The sequence below is a fragment of the Sinocyclocheilus grahami genome, unplaced genomic scaffold, assembly GCF_001515645.1.
Source record: "Sinocyclocheilus grahami isolate Dianchi unplaced genomic scaffold, SAMN03320097.WGS_v1.1 scaffold1195.1, whole genome shotgun sequence".
NCBI classification, from domain to species: domain Eukaryota; kingdom Metazoa; phylum Chordata; class Actinopteri; order Cypriniformes; family Cyprinidae; genus Sinocyclocheilus; species Sinocyclocheilus grahami.
Window position 1 is genome coordinate 132,413 of NW_015506374.1, and position 18,514 is coordinate 150,926.

The 18,514-nt window shown below is 37.1% G+C and overlaps 1 protein-coding gene across 2 annotated transcripts; it reads left to right on the forward strand.

Moving 5' to 3' along the window:
- Positions 1-2,427: 2,427 nt before the first annotated feature.
- On the forward strand, positions 2,428-17,133 carry LOC107567906 (trimeric intracellular cation channel type B-like). 2 transcript variants are annotated; one of them, XM_016253691.1, is made up of 6 exons: positions 2,428-2,739; positions 7,306-7,462; positions 10,387-10,571; positions 10,911-10,998; positions 14,839-14,956; positions 16,641-17,133. In XM_016253691.1, exons 1-6 carry the CDS (start codon positions 2,616-2,618, stop codon positions 16,875-16,877), a joined length of 909 nt encoding a protein of 302 aa, XP_016109177.1. In that variant the 5' UTR covers positions 2,428-2,615; the 3' UTR covers positions 16,878-17,133. The 2 variants fall into 2 exon arrangements, with proteins under 2 accessions (XP_016109177.1, XP_016109176.1); XM_016253690.1 differs by lacking the exon at positions 2,428-2,739 and adding an exon at positions 3,204-3,525.
- Positions 17,134-18,514: the final 1,381 nt, after the last annotated feature.

The window sequence follows — 18,514 nt, forward strand, 5'->3', positions numbered from 1 at the left end:
AAAGCATGCTACGTTAGCTTATAAGATTTACACCATGAAAGAGTCTTACATGCAACAGAATTATTAGAGTTTCTTAAAGAGTTTACATATACATCAAAATCTTTCCTGAAAATAAAAAAGAAGGGAGTTTTCTTTGAAAATGTACACTTATGAATGTAAAATGTAGCAAGATGTAGCAAGAGATCAATGATACATTTACACTGAGAAAGATCTCAATTCAAGGAGTAACCAAAAAAACACTATTTTTGGGGTTATACAAAAGTTTGGATATAAATATTTTTTAATAAAATTGGAAAAGTCAACCCAGAACACTTTAGAATAAGCACAGTGCCAAAATAAACGATTGATTGTTTCTTCAGACGGAAGGCAAAAGGAGCAATTGGGGGAAATACTATTGTTACATTTAGCAAGTTTGTCATTTACCGCATAACAATTATGGAATTGAAGAAGCCAAAACTCTTCCTATACCAAGTCATGTGTTTTTTATTTTTATTAATGAAAATAGAACAAATAACAAACAGAGCATAGCATAAGACAGTCAGTGCTATACAAAGTGTGATATTAATTAGTAACGGGCACTGAAAATAATGTCATAATATTTTAAACATGTTAATGACTTTCTGTTTTTTAACAATTTCAGAGAAGATATAAAACAATCAAATTCCACTAAAGATACCTTAAATATTGGGGATGAATTTAAACATTTTTGTTTATGTATATAAAATTTTGCCAGCAATATGAATAAATTAACAATGTATTCAAGACCTTTGTTAACATTGTTTTCATAGTACACAATAATATCCTTTAAAGAAAAACTGTATTTATCCTTTACTAGATCAAAAATAAATTCTGCCCATTCCTTCCAAAAATGTTGGGTAGTTTTACAATCAAACAATAAATGTGATAACACCTCTTTCTCATTTTTACAAAAGGAGCATAAATCATCAATATCAGAGTATCTTGAAATTATTGATTTAAGAGGGTATGCAAAGTTTTAAAATGTATTTCTTTAGTTTTGTTATTGATACAATATTTAAAGGGGGTTAACCAAGCAGTCTTCCTATGCAATAGAAGAACAACAAATACAATCACAAAGACAAGTAAGAGCAAAAGACAATAAGGGTTACAAACAATACTCCAAAGCATGCTACGTTAGCTTATAAGATTTACACCATGAAAGAGTCTTACATGCAACAGAATTATTAGAGTTTCTTAAAGAGTTTACATATACATCAAAATCTTTCCTGAAAATAAAAAAGAAGGGAGTTTTCTTTGAAAATGTACACTTATGAATGTAAAATGTAGCAAGATGTAGCAAGAGATCAATGATACATTTACACTGAGAAAGATCTCAATTCAAGGAGTAACCAAAAAAACACTATTTTTGGGGTTATACAAAAGTTTGGATATAAATATTTTTTAATAAAATTGGAAAAGTCAACCCAGAACACTTTAGAATAAGCACAGTGCCAAAATAAACGATTGATTGTTTCTTCAGACGGAAGGCAAAAGGAGCAATTGGGGGAAATACTATTGTTACATTTAGCAAGTTTGTCATTTACCGCATAACAATTATGGAATTGAAGAAGCCAAAACTCTTCCTATACCAAGTCATGTGTTTTTTATTTTTATTAATGAAAATAGAACAAATAACAAACAGAGCATAGCATAAGACAGTCAGTGCTATACAAAGTGTGATATTAATTAGTAACGGGCACTGAAAATAATGTCATAATATTTTAAACATGTTAATGACTTTCTGTTTTTTAACAATTTCAGAGAAGATATAAAACAATCAAATTCCACTAAAAATACCTTAAATATTGGGGATGAATTTAAGCATTTTTGTTTATGTATATAAAATTTTGCCAGTGATATGAATAAATTAACAATGTATTCAAGACCTTTGTTAACATTGTTTTCATAGTACACAATAATATCCTTTAAAGAAAAACTGTATTTATCCTTTACTAGATCAAAAATAAATTCTGCCCATTCCTTCCAAAAATGTTGGGTAGTTTTACAATCAAACAATAAATGTGATAACACCTCTTTCTCATTTTTTACCAAAGGAGCATAAATCATCAATATCAGAGTATCTTGAAATTATTGATTTAAGAGGGTATGCAAAGTTTTAAAATGTATTTCTTTAGTTTTGTTATTGATACAATATTTAAAGGGGGTTAACCAAGCAGTCTTCCGATTAATATGATCAATAATAGAGTTCCAAAAGAATTTTCCTCTAGGTGTTATTTTACTTTGTTTTTGGAAAACAGTGCAAATATGTTTGTTATTGCATTTTTTTATCAATCAGTTCAAGACCGTTTAAAATGAGTTGTGGTTTTGTCGTTATTGTAGAGTTAAAGTACCAAGTCATACGTGTTGTCAAACAAAAGGTGTGGTCTGTGACGTAACGTAGGGGCGTGCGTGCGTGCGTGCGTGCGTGTGCTCTGCTCCAGCTCGCAGCATCTGCGGCGGATCCGGTTACCTCTCCGATCAGCTGGTGATCATCTGGATTGATTCCGTGTGTCCGATCATCCGAACCGAGTCATCATCATCGCTGACTGAAGGCCGATTAAAGCGCGTTGATGACGGGAAGCTGAAGCTGCGTAATCATGGATGTGTTCGGCTTTCTCAACCTAAACGAGCTCGCTCTGGGGCTGTCACACCTCTCCATGTTCCCCTGCTTCGACACGGCGCATTATATCATATCTGTGATGAGTCTGAGAGAGCAGCCGGGTAAGAGAATCCAGTCTTTGATCGTTTCCCAATCATTGTTTTATTCGTGCTTTGACAGGTTGCCAACACTTTTGACGTGAACATCTTTAGTGCAAGTCAGACACATAGATGCAAGGAGCATAAATCATCAATATCAGAGTATCTTGAAATTATTGATTTAAGAGGGTATGCAAAGTTTTAAAATGTATTTCTTTAGTTTTGTTATTGATACAATATTTAAAGGGGGTTAACCAAGCAGTCTTCCGATTAATATGATCAATAATAGAGTTCCAAAAGAATTTTCCTCTAGGTGTTATTTTACTTTGTTTTTGGAAAACAGTGCAAATATGTTTGTTATTGCATTTTTTTATCAATCAGTTCAAGACCGTTTAAAATGAGTTGTGGTTTTGTCATTATTGTAGAGTTAAAGTACCAAGTCATATGTGTTGTCAAACAAAAGGTGTGGTCTGTGACGTAACGTAGGGGCGTGCGTGCGTGCGTGCGTGCGTGCGTGTGCTCTGCTCCAGCTCGCAGCATCTGCGGCGGATCCGGTTACCTCTCCGATCAGCTGGTGATCATCTGGATTGATTCCGTGTGTCCGATCATCCGAACCGAGTCATCATCATCGCTGACTGAAGGCCGATTAAAGCGCGTTGATGACGGGAAGCTGAAGCTGCGTAATCATGGATGTGTTCGGCTTTCTCAACCTAAACGAGCTCGCTCTGGGGCTGTCACACCTCTCCATGTTCCCCTGCTTCGACACGGCGCATTATATCATATCTGTGATGAGTCTGAGAGAGCAGCCGGGTAAGAGAATCCAGTCTTTGATCGTTTCCCAATCATTGTTTTATTCGTGCTTTGACAGGTTGCCAACACTTTTGACGTGAACATCTTTAGTGCAAGTCAGACACATAGATGCAGTCATTTTCTGCATCAGTCATCAAAGTTAATGCATTCAAAATGTTTTATGAATATTCGTCATTCGTCATGCATTTGAGTTTTGGCAGGCGTGTGAACAGTGCAGCGCGCGTGCAGGACAGTGGCTTTATAATAGTTAGATTGCAGTAGGTGCAACATGAGGGTCCTGTCCTCATTAGAACGCATTCATGTTTATGATTTGCTGCAGGACAGTGTGCGTGTTTACATGAGTGTGAAAGCAGAAGTTACTTGAGCAAAGGCCAAAGAGAGGAGAAATGCATTGAATCATTAACTCTCTGTCAATACTCTCTCTCTGTTTTTCTCATAGAAGCATGCAGATGTGTGGTTAAACGTGCATGCAGGGTGGAGGCACAAATCCTGTTTGCCAGGTCGTTTTGCATTAACCAAACAAGCATTGACACACATGCATTTGCATTTACAGTGCTGAGATCAGCCGTACAGACGTGCCCTTTGCTCTTGTACCGTGACCTATCAGAGCAGTAGTGCATGCATGCTCTCTATTGTATTAGCTTCAGTATATCGCAGGCTATTTCAGAGCCTCTTGTCAATGTTTAGAAGTCCTCTAGCATATGGATGTAAGACACTACAGGCAAAAACATTTTGTGCATTGATCAATTTTGAGATTTTTGGCTGTTTGGCTCTTCGTAAGGGTTTTTTTTTTCTTCTTTTCTCAGAATTGAGGAAAGAAAACATCCAAAAGACACATTTAAGTGTTGCACTTTTTCCTATTTGCGTCTGTAAATTTAAATTACAATACATATCTTTAAAAGTTTTTTTCCACTTCAGCAGCACTTAGATGCACCAAAACGTAGTTTTATTGCTGTCTATATTCTGCAAGATTTTACCGAGGGATTTGTTTGTACATCATTTGCGTGTTTTGTTTTTTCTCTACAACACTTTATTCCTAAAACATGGTGGAAATGTGTTTTTTGATAGTATTTTCTGATTTATGGAGTGATAAATAGAGAAATCCAATCCTTTCTGAACCTGGCTTTATTATAGTTTTCAGATTTCTGTTCTGGAACTTTATGCAAATTAGTGCATATTTAATTAGATATGTATGCATAACATAATGGAAAACTTGCAATAAAAAAAAAGTTTGCAACTCTGTTTGAAGTATGGTTATATCTATTAGTTTGTTTTACCCTGTTCATCTCTTGCCTTAAAGATAACAGTCATGAACTAAAGCCGCAAAACTTTTTATTTCAGTATTTTTAAACTCATCCAGATGGACCCCTCGCATCTTTTGTTGTGTGTAAACCTGCATGAGTAACCAAATGTGTTCATTGCATTTCATGAAAGGATTGATGTAACGGCAGACCAGTTCTCTGGCGCACTTCATTGTGTTCCGGTTTCCTAAGCAACTTTTATTCCACGATGAATGTGTTTAGCTTCCTAATAAAGCCTTCCTTCCTGTTTCCTGTTCTCCGCTCGGGGAGTTTTTCCCCGGAGCGCCGCGTGTCACTTCCTGTCTTCAGACTCATGCATGTTTAACGGGAACAGTGGTCTTCAGCTCACAGAACGCTCTTCTTCTCTCGTGCAGAAGCAAGAACGACTCTTCTGTTTTCTTTATACTCTTACAACAATGTTCTGTGGCAGTACTACGGTGCAGAAATGACCAAAAACATTTGAATATACTCTTTAAGAGTCACTTCAGTGATATTTATCTCTAGTTCAGTGAGTGTTTAGAGCAGTTTCGAAGGTCTTGAGTAAGAATATGCATTATTTTATCAATTATATATAGTAACTAATAATGCGATTTTTTTGTGATTTTGCCACTATTTTCATCCATGTCCATGCAAGTTTTGGGATGCCGTCTGTAGTAACACTCTGCTTGTGATGATGTTGCAGGCGTCTCTCTCTCTGTCTCTGTCTGCAGGTAGACAGGTACGTTTCTACAGCATGACTTTATCACACACACACACACACACACACACATCTCATCTCGTGTTGTTCTGCCTCACTGTGGTTTATCTGTAGATAAACGTCCATCGGTCGCAGGAGCCTTGCAACACACTGAGAGCATGACGAGTGTCTGCAAGCCTGTGTGTATGTGTGTGTGTGTGTGAGTGAGTGACTGTGTGTTTGTGTGTGTGTGTGTGTGTGTGTGAGAGAGTGTGTGTGTGTGTGAGAGAGTGACTGTGTGTGTGTGTGTGTGTGAGTGAGTGACTGTGTGTGTGTGTGAGAGTGACTGTGTGTGTGTGAGAGGTGTGAGTGTCTGTGTGAGTGAGTGTCTGTGTGTGTGTGTGTGTGTGTGTGTGTGTGTGTGTGTTTTGTTGCATTAACTCATATCTGTGATGGCTCCGCTCTGCTTCAGTCTGGTTTCTCGATGTTCGTTCGGTGCTTTAGTGGCTGCATGCGGTTGCATCATGTGATCAGAGTGAATCCGACTGTCCCATGAACTCCGTGTTGATCGAGTGTGTCGTCATCCAGGATGCGGTTGCATCACATGACCTGATTAAATCCGTGAAGGGCCTCACATTTATCTGTGTTTGAGTGTTCAGCAGACGTCGCAGGTGTCAGAGATCAGAGTTACTGCAGATATCAGGCTTCTAGATATCAAGCAGTCGACTTCAAAACAGTCTTGAGCTTTTGTTAGTTTCATGATTATATTATATGACAAACTATTTCATCGTCCCGCTCTGATCTGCTAAATTGGACGAGATATCAGGGTTCTTAACAATAGCGTGTATTTACCCCCGGAACGCAATTGGGCTAGTTTTTAAATAACATAAAATACTGGACATTTAATATGTTACAAATATTTGCATATTCATGAATGTTAGAAATTAAATATTTATATCCGAGTAAAAAGCAGTGTCACAGTAAGTGGAACACTGTTGTGCGATTAATTGAAATAAAACTTGAATCAGAAAATCCCTTTCTGTCAAAAATAAAAGTTTGATGGTTTAGTATTTAAAAAAGAAGAAATTAAGACAGCTATAAATATTAATATTGTAATTTTACAGTTGTAATGTAGAATTAAATAGTTATTATTATTATTATTGTATTTTTTAAATACTTGGGTTTTTTATTTTACAGAAAAATATTACAATGGTAATAATTTTTTTTTAGTTTTTATTTTTATATATGTTTTATTTTTATTAAGTAATTATTATTATTATTGTTATTATTTTATTGATATGAACCCTAATCACAAAATTTTGGCCCTCCAAAAACAAGGATTTATTTATTAGATTTTTTTAATCACAATCGCAATTTAAAAACCACTATTGGATTTTTCCTCCCCAAATCAGCGCGCTCTAGATCATCCACCCACTCACACACACACACACACACACACACACTCACTCACACACACACACACTCACTCACACACACACACACACACTTATACACGCACACACACACACACTTATACACGCGCACTTACACGCACACACACACTTATACACGCGCACACACTAACACGCACACAATAAATCCTTGTTTTTGGAGGGCCAAAATTTTGTGATTAGGGTTCATATCAATAAAATAATAACAATAATAATAATAATTACTTAATAAAAATAAAACATATATAAAAATAAAAACTAAAAAAAAATTATTACCATTGTAATATTTTTCTGTAAAATAAAAAACCCAAGTATTTAAAAAATACAATAATAATAATAATATGTTTTGCAGGAGCGCTGGAGGTTTCTCAGCGCAGTCCGTTCGCCTGTTGGTTCAGTTCGATGCTGTATTGTTTCGGTGGAGCTGTTCTCTCAGCGCTGATGATGGCAGACGCCCCGATCGCTCCACTGTCCAACACCACCAACCTGCTGCTCGCCTCGCTCATGTGGTGAGACACACACACACTCACACACACACTCACATACACACTCACACACACACACACACACAAAACTACAAGAAATTCAGAAATCAACATATATAAAAATAAAAAACACACACACACTCACACACACACTCACTCACTCACTCACACACACGCACTTACACGCACACACACACTTATACACGCGCACACACTAATACGCACACACACGCGCACTCACACGCACACACACACACTTATACACGCGCACACACTAACACGCACACACACACACTTATACACGCGCACTCACACGCACACACACACTTATAAACGCGCACACACTAAGACGCACACACACACTTATACACGTGCACTCACACGCACACACACACACTTATACACTCACACGCACACACACACACACTTATACACGCACACTCACGCGCTCACACGCACACACACACACTTATACACGCACACACACACACACACACACACACACATACACACACACACACACACACACACTCCCACGCACACACACGCACACACACTCACACACACACACACTTATACACGCACACACACACACACACACACACTTATACACGCGCACGCACACACGCACGCACACGCACACACACATTTATACACGCGCACACACGTATACACACACACACTCACACGCACACACACACACACTTATACACGCACACACTTATATACGCACACACTTATATACGCACACACACACACACATTTATATACACACACACGCACACACACACACTCACACACACACTCAAACTCACAGACAGTTATAAAACTAACCACTACAAACATGATAACTGCAAACAATTATTATTATTTAATGTCAGCTACTCATATAACTACATATAAACACTTATTTAGTACAGCAAAATGAATGTACTTAAAAAGTGAAAAAATAAATAAACGTAAAACTGAACCGAACACCTGTGTTTCTCTGAGATGCACGATGCTTCTGCTGTGGATTTATTTATTCGTTGATGATAAAGAGCAAAAACAGACACATATAAAATGCAAGTCACTTAATATTAACTTGTTTCTGAACAGTATGCAGTCAATATCACAACATGTTACGGCTGGCTCGTAAGCCGCAAACCACAAAACCTCAAACAATAAACCAACTTATTAACAAAATAAGGAATTATTAAACAGTCAAAATAAATAGACATCTAGGAGAGAAAAAAAACCACCCGTGGGTATGAATGTATAAAAACAAGGGAAAGAAACGCCCGAGAGAGAGCGACTCAAAGACATAGCAGTCTTTTATCCGCTCCCACGCTCTCAGAGGATTGAATTATTATTCAATTCACTTCATGAATAGTCAAATGTCTTCTTTCTTTTGATTTCAGGTTGAAATATGCAAGTTCGTCACATTATCTTCCATGAATCTTGCAATAAGCAAAACATTCCAACTTAACAGAAATGAGAATATAGAGGGAAAATGTTTTATTGTCATTGAAATAATACAATGAGTTATTTTTATTTGTATTGAGCTGTTTTTAATGCGGTTGTTTGCCTCTGCGGGCTGAGAATCTGTCGGCCGGGTGTGAGTGTGACTGAAATCTCTCACGCTCGTGTTGAATGTTGCTCGCTGTCAGGATACGAGAGCTCAACTAGTCCTCTGAACTAAACTAAACCACACTGACAGATCTCAGAATCACCCTTGAACACAGACTGAGGACTTGCTGTGTGTTTATGATGTGACAGCGCCATCTAAAGGCCAGAACTTATTATGCACATGCATGAAATGTCACAAAGTAACAGACTGCTGGCTTCAACAATCATAAAATCAGATGATGAGATTCATACCATAGTATTGAATGCTTTAGTCGTATACATGGTGCTTTTTTTAATGGAAATATGTTGAGTGAGTGGAGTGGCGTTCGTTATAATAGGCAATATTTAACATGCTGTTTTCTGCAGGTGAAACAAAGAAACCCACCGCCACTGAAAACTTGAAAAGACTGAAAAGCTTTTCTGTGAATTTTAAATACAGGACTGGAAAGTCATGAATAAATCACAGTTCACTCAGGGCAATCAAATGTTCATTAAAACTGGATATAATAGAAGATTTTCATTTATTATAAAGAAATTCAGCAGCACTGTGAAGGAAAAGGTCTTTCGGTGAAATGCATTTGAAAGTTGTTGTTTTGTTGGTTTTTCAGCGTGTCTCTGACATTTCAGAAAGAAATCATCATTCACACGATGAGCGCTTACCATAATTAATAGCCAACAGCACAAATTATGCTAATGGTGATTTAAACTAGCACTTTCTGCTGCTTTGAGGGACAGAGATGGGCAATTAAGCAGTGGACCGACACATGAGTGTGAGTGTGTATGATTGTGTGTGTATGTGTGTGTGTGTGTGTGTTTGTGTGCATGCGTGTGTGTGTGTATGTGTGCTTGAGTGTGCGTGCGTGAGTGTCAGAGTGTGTGTGTGTGTGTGTATGATTGTGTGTGTATGTGCGTGTGCGTGTGTGTGTTTGTGTGCGTGCGTGTGTGTGTTTGTGTGCGTGCGTGTGTTTGTGTGCGTGCGTGTGTGTATGTGTGCTTGAGTGGGCGTGCGTGAGTGTCAGAGTGTGTGTGCGTGTGTGCGTGTGTGCATGAGTGTGTGTGTGTGTGTGTGTGTGTGTGTGTGTGAGTGCATGCGTGCGTGCGTGAGTGTGTGTGTGTGTGTGTGTGTGTGTGTGTGTATGTGTGTGTACAGAGTACCCTGTTTGTGTGTGTATTTGTGTGCGTGTCTCATTGATCCTATAATAACACTGATTGTGACATTATTTACATGACAAACACATTTAGCCCATATTCCTCATTTGCAGTGATGTATGAACTGGAAGTTTTTTGTGTGATTATTCTAAACTCATATGTATTGTGTGTGTGTGTGTGTGTTTCTGCAGGTATCTGGTGTTTTATTGTCCTCTGGATGCCGTGTACTCGCTGGCGTCCGTGTTGCCCGTGCGTCTGGTCTTGACGGCGATGAAGGAAGTGACCCGTACCTGGAAGGTTCTGGGCGGAGTCACACAAGCAGGAAGGAAGTACAAAGACGGTCTGTTTGTGATGATCGCGGTGGGCTGGGCTAAAGGTACACTGACGCTAATTACACTCATCCATCCACGTTGGCTGTTTCCATTCAGATATCGAGCGGGATGTGACAGTATTCTTGGCTTGACATTTTAATGTTTAAAAGCTCAAGGTTATTTTTCAGAATTTAATCACACTCATTATTAAAACCCATGATGCATTTCACCCCGCTGTCCTTCAATTACACAGAGAAAAGGTTTGAAATATCAAGAGGTCGAGGTGACTGTAATTACGAGCGGAGCCAAAGCACATCAGCGAGCGACTCGTGCATCATGCAGAAAGAGTTATTATCGCTAGCGGATGCTGTCTCTGATCTCCAGACGTGGTTGTGTGTCTGCAGGAGCCGGTGGAGGACTCTTGAGCAACTTTGAGCAGCTGGTTCGAGGCGTCTGGAAACCAGAAACCAACGAACTCCTGAAGATGTCATAGTAAGAGTCTTAAATCATGTGCATCCTTCCTCAACAAGCTCCTGAAGGTCCGGAATTATGACACGAGATGATTTCTAAAGTCATGAAACACATCCAGATCATATTTCACCTCATAAAGAAAGAACAAAGATTCAAATTAAGCTCTGCATAAACCAAGTGAAGCCTGTTTGTAGGACCGTTAATATTTATAGCATTGTGACCAGGGTTATTATCATTAACTGAAAAACTAGAACTGTGAAGAAATGTTGTTACTTGTTACATTACCTGAAATAAGATAAACACTAACTGAAATAAACGTGTAAAATTAAGAAATTTAAACATATTTTATTTCAGTTAGTTTGCAAGGAAACATTTCTAGTTTTCGTTTAGTTTAACTAAAACTGAAATGAAAATTAATGAAAACTACGCGGACATATATAAAAAAACAGGAGCTAATAAAAATGACAAAAGCGCAACAAAATTACTGAAACTTTAACTAAACTTTTGTCTCCGCAACATTTCTTATTTCTAGTTTCAGTTGACTAAAATAACTGAAATAAAAAAATAGAAATGATTTTTTATTTTTTTTAAAAATAAAACAAATGCAAAGGGAAGCCTGAAGTTGAATTTCTGCCTTGATTTATTTTTATTATATCATTCTTTTTTTATTTAATTTTTTCTAGTGCCGTCAAACGATTAATCGCGATTAATATATGTGTGTGTACTGTGTATATTTATGATGTATATACTGTATAAATACACACACATGCATATATATTTTTAATACATTTTTTTTGTTTTTATAAAAATATTATTATTTATATATAAAATAAATTATATATGAATATCTCTCTCTCTCTATATATATATATACATGTAACTATATACATGCATGTGTGTGTATTTATATATAGATCACATACAGTATATTATGTAAACAAACTTTTGTTTTGGATGTGATTAATCACGATTAATCGTTTAACAGCACTATTGTTTACCTTTTTTTCAGTTTTAGTTTCACGTAATTAAACTCGCAAAATTGACAACATTTTAAAGTTGTAGAAATGTTGTCGTGCTTTTTAATCTAGAATGAAAATGAATCCCTCAGACAGCAGCGCTCGTTCGCTTATGAATGTCTGAGCAACTCTGCAGGATCTACTTTCGCTTTTCTTCAGCAGATATTTTGAGTGATTTCAGAATCTAAATGCCTTTTAGTTATTCACTGTGTAAATGAACTCATAAATCAGATGGAAGCATCGTGCACGAGAGGGTTTTTGGTGTTTGTCTGCAGAAGCGGAGTCTCTTTCTCTCAGAATAATAGTGTTTGCTCCCAGAATGCCGCAGGTAGAATAATTGGCTTCTGTATTGATTTCCTCTCGTCTTGGAGACACTTGTTGTCATGGTTATTGTTTGAGTGGCATTTGAGAGGGTTCTCGTGGAGGAACGCAGGAGTCAGTCGCCATGGAGACGAGCCTCTGATTGACAGCCGTATCTCATGTACAGTAGAACAGAGCCATTTCACTGTATTTATGCGCAGAACTGTTCATCTGACGGGAAAATAAAACACTAATCGTTTGTGCAGATCGATGAAAAGTGCTATAAAAGTTCATTTGACTTAATCTTATTTTGATCAGAAAATCAACTTGCAGAATCAGTTAAGGTACGAATTTTGTATTCATTAAAATTATGCATTAAATATATGATTAATAAAGTAACAGTGCTGTTCTCACATGAGCTTGTTGCTTATGGCTTTTATAAAATGCTGACAACCATAATATGATTGATTAATTAATTGATTTATGTTCAATAAACACTGAAACACTGAAAGTGTCATTTTTTATTTTATTTAAAAATATATATATTTTTTTATTATTGTAAAAAAATACTAAATATATTTTGTTTATTACTGTTTATTATTTTATGCTATTTTGGTTGTTTAAATCTTTATTATTTTTTAATTTAATTACTGTTGAAAAAAGTGACTGATAAAATCAAGTATGAATGATAAAGCAATTATTGTGAGAATTTAAACGGATGCAAACAAATGTGTTGTAATGATGAAAAGACTTCTGCAGTGAATAGCAATTTATTATTAATAATAATCATAATACACATTTTTTTCACTAATATGAGTAATATTAGACGGTTGGTTTGTTGAGTGATGTTAAACTTAAAGGAACGAGGCGTTTTAGGGGGGCGTGGCTGACTCTGAACTTTTATAAAGAATATCTCTTTGGATTTGAGACTTTAGTCTTTGCAACTTTACAGATCTTCTTTATGCACCAAGAGCTTGTAACACTCCAAAGAGAAAGGAACAATTGAAATCGCATCATATGACCCCTTTAATATACTATCATAGTTTTTATTATATTGAGTTAGTTTTTTTTTATATTTTCCATTTTCATTTTAATTTGTTATTTTTAGTATTTTTTCTTTCTTGTTTGTGTCATTTAAAATACAAAATTAAAATATAAATGTTAAATATATGTTGTTGTTCTTTTTAGTTGGAGTTATTTTAACTTGGAGTAAGTTAAACTAAATTAAAATTAGAAATGTTGAATTGGCAACTAAAATAAGATCAGTTAAATTTTTTTAATGTACTTTATTAATTTTAATAAATGGCAAAACAGGCCTAATAAATATTATATTTTGAATTAGTTTTTATATTTTCCTTTTTCATTTTAATCTTAATTTTAGTTGTTTTTGTCATTTTATTATTTTAATTATTTTAGTAATTCAACTTAAACTAAACAAAAATTTGAAATATTGCCTTGGTGACTAACTGAAATCATTTGTAAACATTTTATTTAATTTAACGTTTATTTTAAGTAACGAAAATATTTAGGGTTTTAGTTTTAATTAATGATAATAACCTTGTTTTAGAGTAGTTTGTTTTTCCTCACTGAAAGTAAAATGATATATTAAGCGTAAACGACAACAACTAAAAAAAAAAAAACCTCTACACCAGTATTTTTTTTTTAATGTTCAAATGGCAGAGCAGCTCTAACAAACGTGTGTGTTTGTGTGTCTGTGTGCGTGTGCATCTGTGTGCGTGTGTGTGTCTGTGTGTGCATCTGTGCCTGTGTGTGTGCATGTGTGTCTGTGTGCATGTGCGTCTGTGTCTGTGCCTGTCTGTGTGCGTGTGTGTCTGTGTCTGTGCCTGTCTGTGTGCATGTGCGTCTGTGTCTGTGCCTGTGCGCCTGTCTGTGTGCGTGTGCGTCTGTGCCTGTGCCTGTCTGTGTGCGTGTGTGTCTGTGTCTGTGCCTGTGTGTGCATGTGTGTCTGTGTGTGTGTGCATCTGTGTCTGTGTGTGTGTGCATCTGTCATCTGTGCCTGTGTGTGTGCATGTGTGTGTCTGTGTGCATGTGCGTCTGTGTCTGTGCCTGTGCGCCTGTCTGTGTGCGTGTGCGTCTGTGCCTGTGCCTGTCTGTGTGTGTGTGCATCTGTGTCTGTGTGTGTGTGCATCTGTGTCTGTGCCTGTGTGCCTGTGTGTGTGTGTGTCTGTGCCTGTGTGCCTGTGTGTGTGTGTGTCTGTGCCTGTGTGCCTGTGTGTGTGTGTGTCTGTGCCTGTGTGCCTGTGTGTGTGTGTGTCTGTGCCTGTGTGCCTGTGTGTGTGTGTGTCTGTGCCTGTGTGCCTGTGTGTGTGTGTGTCTGTGCCTGTGTGCCTGTGTGTGTGTGTGTCTGTGCCTGTGTGCCTGTGTGTGTGTGTGTCTGTGCCTGTGTGCCTGTGTGTGTGTGTGTCTGTGCCTGTGTGCCTGTGTGTGTGTGTGTCTGTGCCTGTGTGCCTTTGTGTGTGTGTGTCTGTCTGTGTGCGTGTCTGTGTGCGTGTGCATGTGCGTCTGTGTCTGTGTCTGTGTGCAGCCCGACCAAGGTGACGCTGCTGGGATCCGTTGTGTTCTCTCTCCATCAGTGCCGCCTTCTCCCAATTCAGACGCATCAGCTGATCTTCATCTACACGCTCTTCATCGTCACCAACAAGGTCTGTGTGTTTGTCTTTCTGCAGCATTCAGACTGAAACCAAACACTCCTTCTCTGGGTTTATATGGAGATACATGAATATCTAGATCTATATTTGTCAAAATAGTACAAATAATAATGCATTTATTTATTTAGCATTTTTATAGTTGTTTTGCTTTAATTCTTAAAGTAAAAACAAAATACATTTAAACAGACATAAAGAGCAGTAATAAAATACAAAATAAAACATGCAAAATAGTCCATAAAACCTAAAATATAAATAAAATGGATTAATATTATATTAATAAATATTAGAAAATTATATCATATATTTTTATTGTATATTGTATTTATATACACACACTGTAATATATCTACTGTATATATACACTACCGTTCAGAAGTTTGGGATCAGTGAGACTTGTAATGTTGTGAGTGAGAGAGTGTGTGTGAGTGAGTGAGAGAGTGTGTGTGTGTGAGTGAGTGAGTGAGTGAGAGTGTGTGTGTGTGAGTGAGTGAGTGAGAGAGTGTGTGTGTGTGAGTGAGTGAGTGAGTGCAGTGATATTGAATGCCATTTACAGCTCACGCTCTGTGTTCATTTAATGATAAATGAATATTAGCTGGGATTTCACAATTAAAAACAAGGCAAAGAGAGCATTTGATTGATCGGCGGGTCGTGGTTTAATTGGACAGACGTCTGTTCGCGTTCGTTTGTCTGAATTTAACGAACAACCTGCTAAAGCTCATCAAAGTGAGTCTCTTTCGCCCTTCAGTATGAGCCGCGCCGCTTTACACTCTTTCACGGTTCTCTTGCTTTTTGCATCATTTTCATGTAATTGCATCATTCTGCTTTAAAAAGAGTGAAGTTCTTGAGCGAGACTGACGGTAAATCTTGAGTTCTTCAGTCAGATCTCTCCGTTCTCTCACGCTCTCAGCCTTTGACCTTGCCGGCGTCACGCGTCGTCTCAAGACAAGCGTTCCTCTTCGTTAGCTTTCGGTTTCACTTATTAGTACTGCTGAGGATTTGAGCTTGGTGTTCATCTTTGGCTCTTAAGTCTTAATTTACCCTTCCACAAATTAAAAGATCTCAACTATTACATTCATAAAGTCATCGCATTAAATGTTGCATGCACTGCAAAAACAAAGAATAGCTTCCTCAGTATTTATATCTTGTTTTTTAGTACAAACATCTTTAAAACTAGATATATTTACTTGAGAATGAAAATGAAGATATGAAGTCTTGTTTCCTGAGAAACTGAACAAAATGAAGTCAGTTTATGCTTAAAACAAGAACAAGTCAGTGGGGAATGAAAACTTGTTTCTCTTTGAATTAAGTTGATTTTTCTGAGCCCATTGGCATATTTTTGTCCTTTTTAAAATTATAAATCCATTTATCACAGACTTCTTATGTAATTATTGCATCTTGATTTAAGAAGTTTTAGACATTTGCACTGAAAAACAAGACGAAAAACATCATTTTTGTGCACTCTGTTCAGAATATGCAGTAAAAGTTATTTCCATATTCTACTTAAGCTTTTTTGTGCATAAAATTAATTAATAAGTAATGGAGTGCTGGTGGAAGTTATATTTTCAATTTTGCTTTCTAGACATTTGTGTTTCAATGTATTGTGTTCCCTTGAATTTAGTCCTCAGATTTATTCATTCCTTTAATTGGTTTAAAAAGAGAAGTCTCACGTTTGTTTCAGACGCGGATGATGTTGTTGGGCTCGTCATCGTATCCGTTTTCAGCGGTGGAGACTCTGCTCTACAAGACTCTGTTTGTTCGGCCTTTGACCTTTTCACCTCTGACCGACCCGAGCCAGAGCTGCCGCGCTGCCCCGAACCACAACAAACCCAACGCACAAGACCAGAAACCCAGCGACACCAATGAACCGGACCAAACCAGCCCCAAAGATGCAGAAACCACCAAAAAGACCGACTGAGTCCTGATGGAGAACTGTAGCGTTTCCGGCTGATGATGTTTTTAAATCTGAATATCTTGATATCTATATATTTGCTATTCTGAGCTGATTCACAGAAGATTCTGTTCTTTTCTATCCTGTGATGGTGAGGATAATATATTTTAATATTATTTATAATGCATTTGTGAATGCAATCACTGAAAGTAGAATCCCGAAACCTGTTTTACTGTAAGATGTTTTGATGCTGAAATGATTTAATATAATTCACTCGCTCTGACTCGTCTGTCTTCAGTTTGTTATCCGTGCAAAAAACAGATGTGGATGAGTTTGTTTCTTCATCAGATTCTGAGAAATGTAGCATTGCATCAGTGTCTCAGCAAGTGAATGGGTGCCGTCAGAATGAGAGTCCAAACAGCTGATAAAAACATCACAATAATCCAGTTCCTTTAAGCTCCGTGTACACTGTGACCGACTATCAAAATATAACTTTGTCTGGTTCCTCTACACAATATTCTGTATTTTCTGGAAAACCAAACAGAACTGGAAAAATAATGGCTGTTTTCAATTCTTTAATCAGACAAACAGATATAGTCCCGCCCTAAACTCATACCATTGGTTGAGCCAATATCAATCAAACTCATTATAATTCAGCTTGGTCGCAAACTCGGTTTTCCGCAGAATTTGTCTACTTTTTAACCAGTGTTGCCAAGTCCTCTTTTTTAACACAGGGTTGTTTTTCATGTCCGCGGGTTTAAGTGACCCCCATAACATGATATTTAGCCCCTAGGATGCAAATTTTACCAGGGGAACCCCGCTAAAAATGTGTATTAAAAAAAAAAAAAAAGTCAGAATTGCGAGAAAAAAAGTCAGAACTCCTAAAAAAAAAAAAAAAAAAAAACAAAATTGGGGGAATTCTGGATTTTTCATCTTGCAATTCTGGGTTTATATTTTGCAAATCTGATTAGATTAGGCCCAATAGTACAGGCCTCCAGAGTTGATTGCATTAAGAATTGCAAAAAAAAATTGCATGCATTTCCAGAACATAAATTCTCTATAATTTTGTTGTCATATTAGAGTTTAGTAAGGTTTTTCCAGAGAGGATTTTGGATTTCTCTTTATCATTCCATAAATCAGAAAGAAGAAAAGAAACAACACCGTGTTTTTAGGAATAAAAATATCATAATCAGTGTGATTGATATATGAACAAACACTTTGGTAAAACCTTCAGAATATAGATAGGAATAAAACCTTTAAAGATATGGATTGGAATTTAAATATGCAATCTAAATCAATGAAATAAACACTTAAATGTGTATTTTGAATTTTTTTTCCTACTAGTCTGAAACGAAATCTCAAAACTGACCAGTGCATTAAAACATGTTCTTAAAAATGAGTCTGCAGTATATTGTGCAGTTGTGTTAGTGACGTCAAACACACTCGTTCTCTTTGTGATGCCATCGCATTGGCTGTGTGTTTCAGTGAAGTGTGTGTGTGTGTGTGTGTGTGTGTGTTCTGAAAGTCAAGCTGCAGCATCATGTGACGTCCACTAGGGGTCCCGCTGTGTGAGGGGCCACCTCGCTCTCAGAGGAGCGGCAGTGGATTGGTGACACCGAGTGGTACGTCCCAAACAAAGGGAGCTCACACACACACACACACAC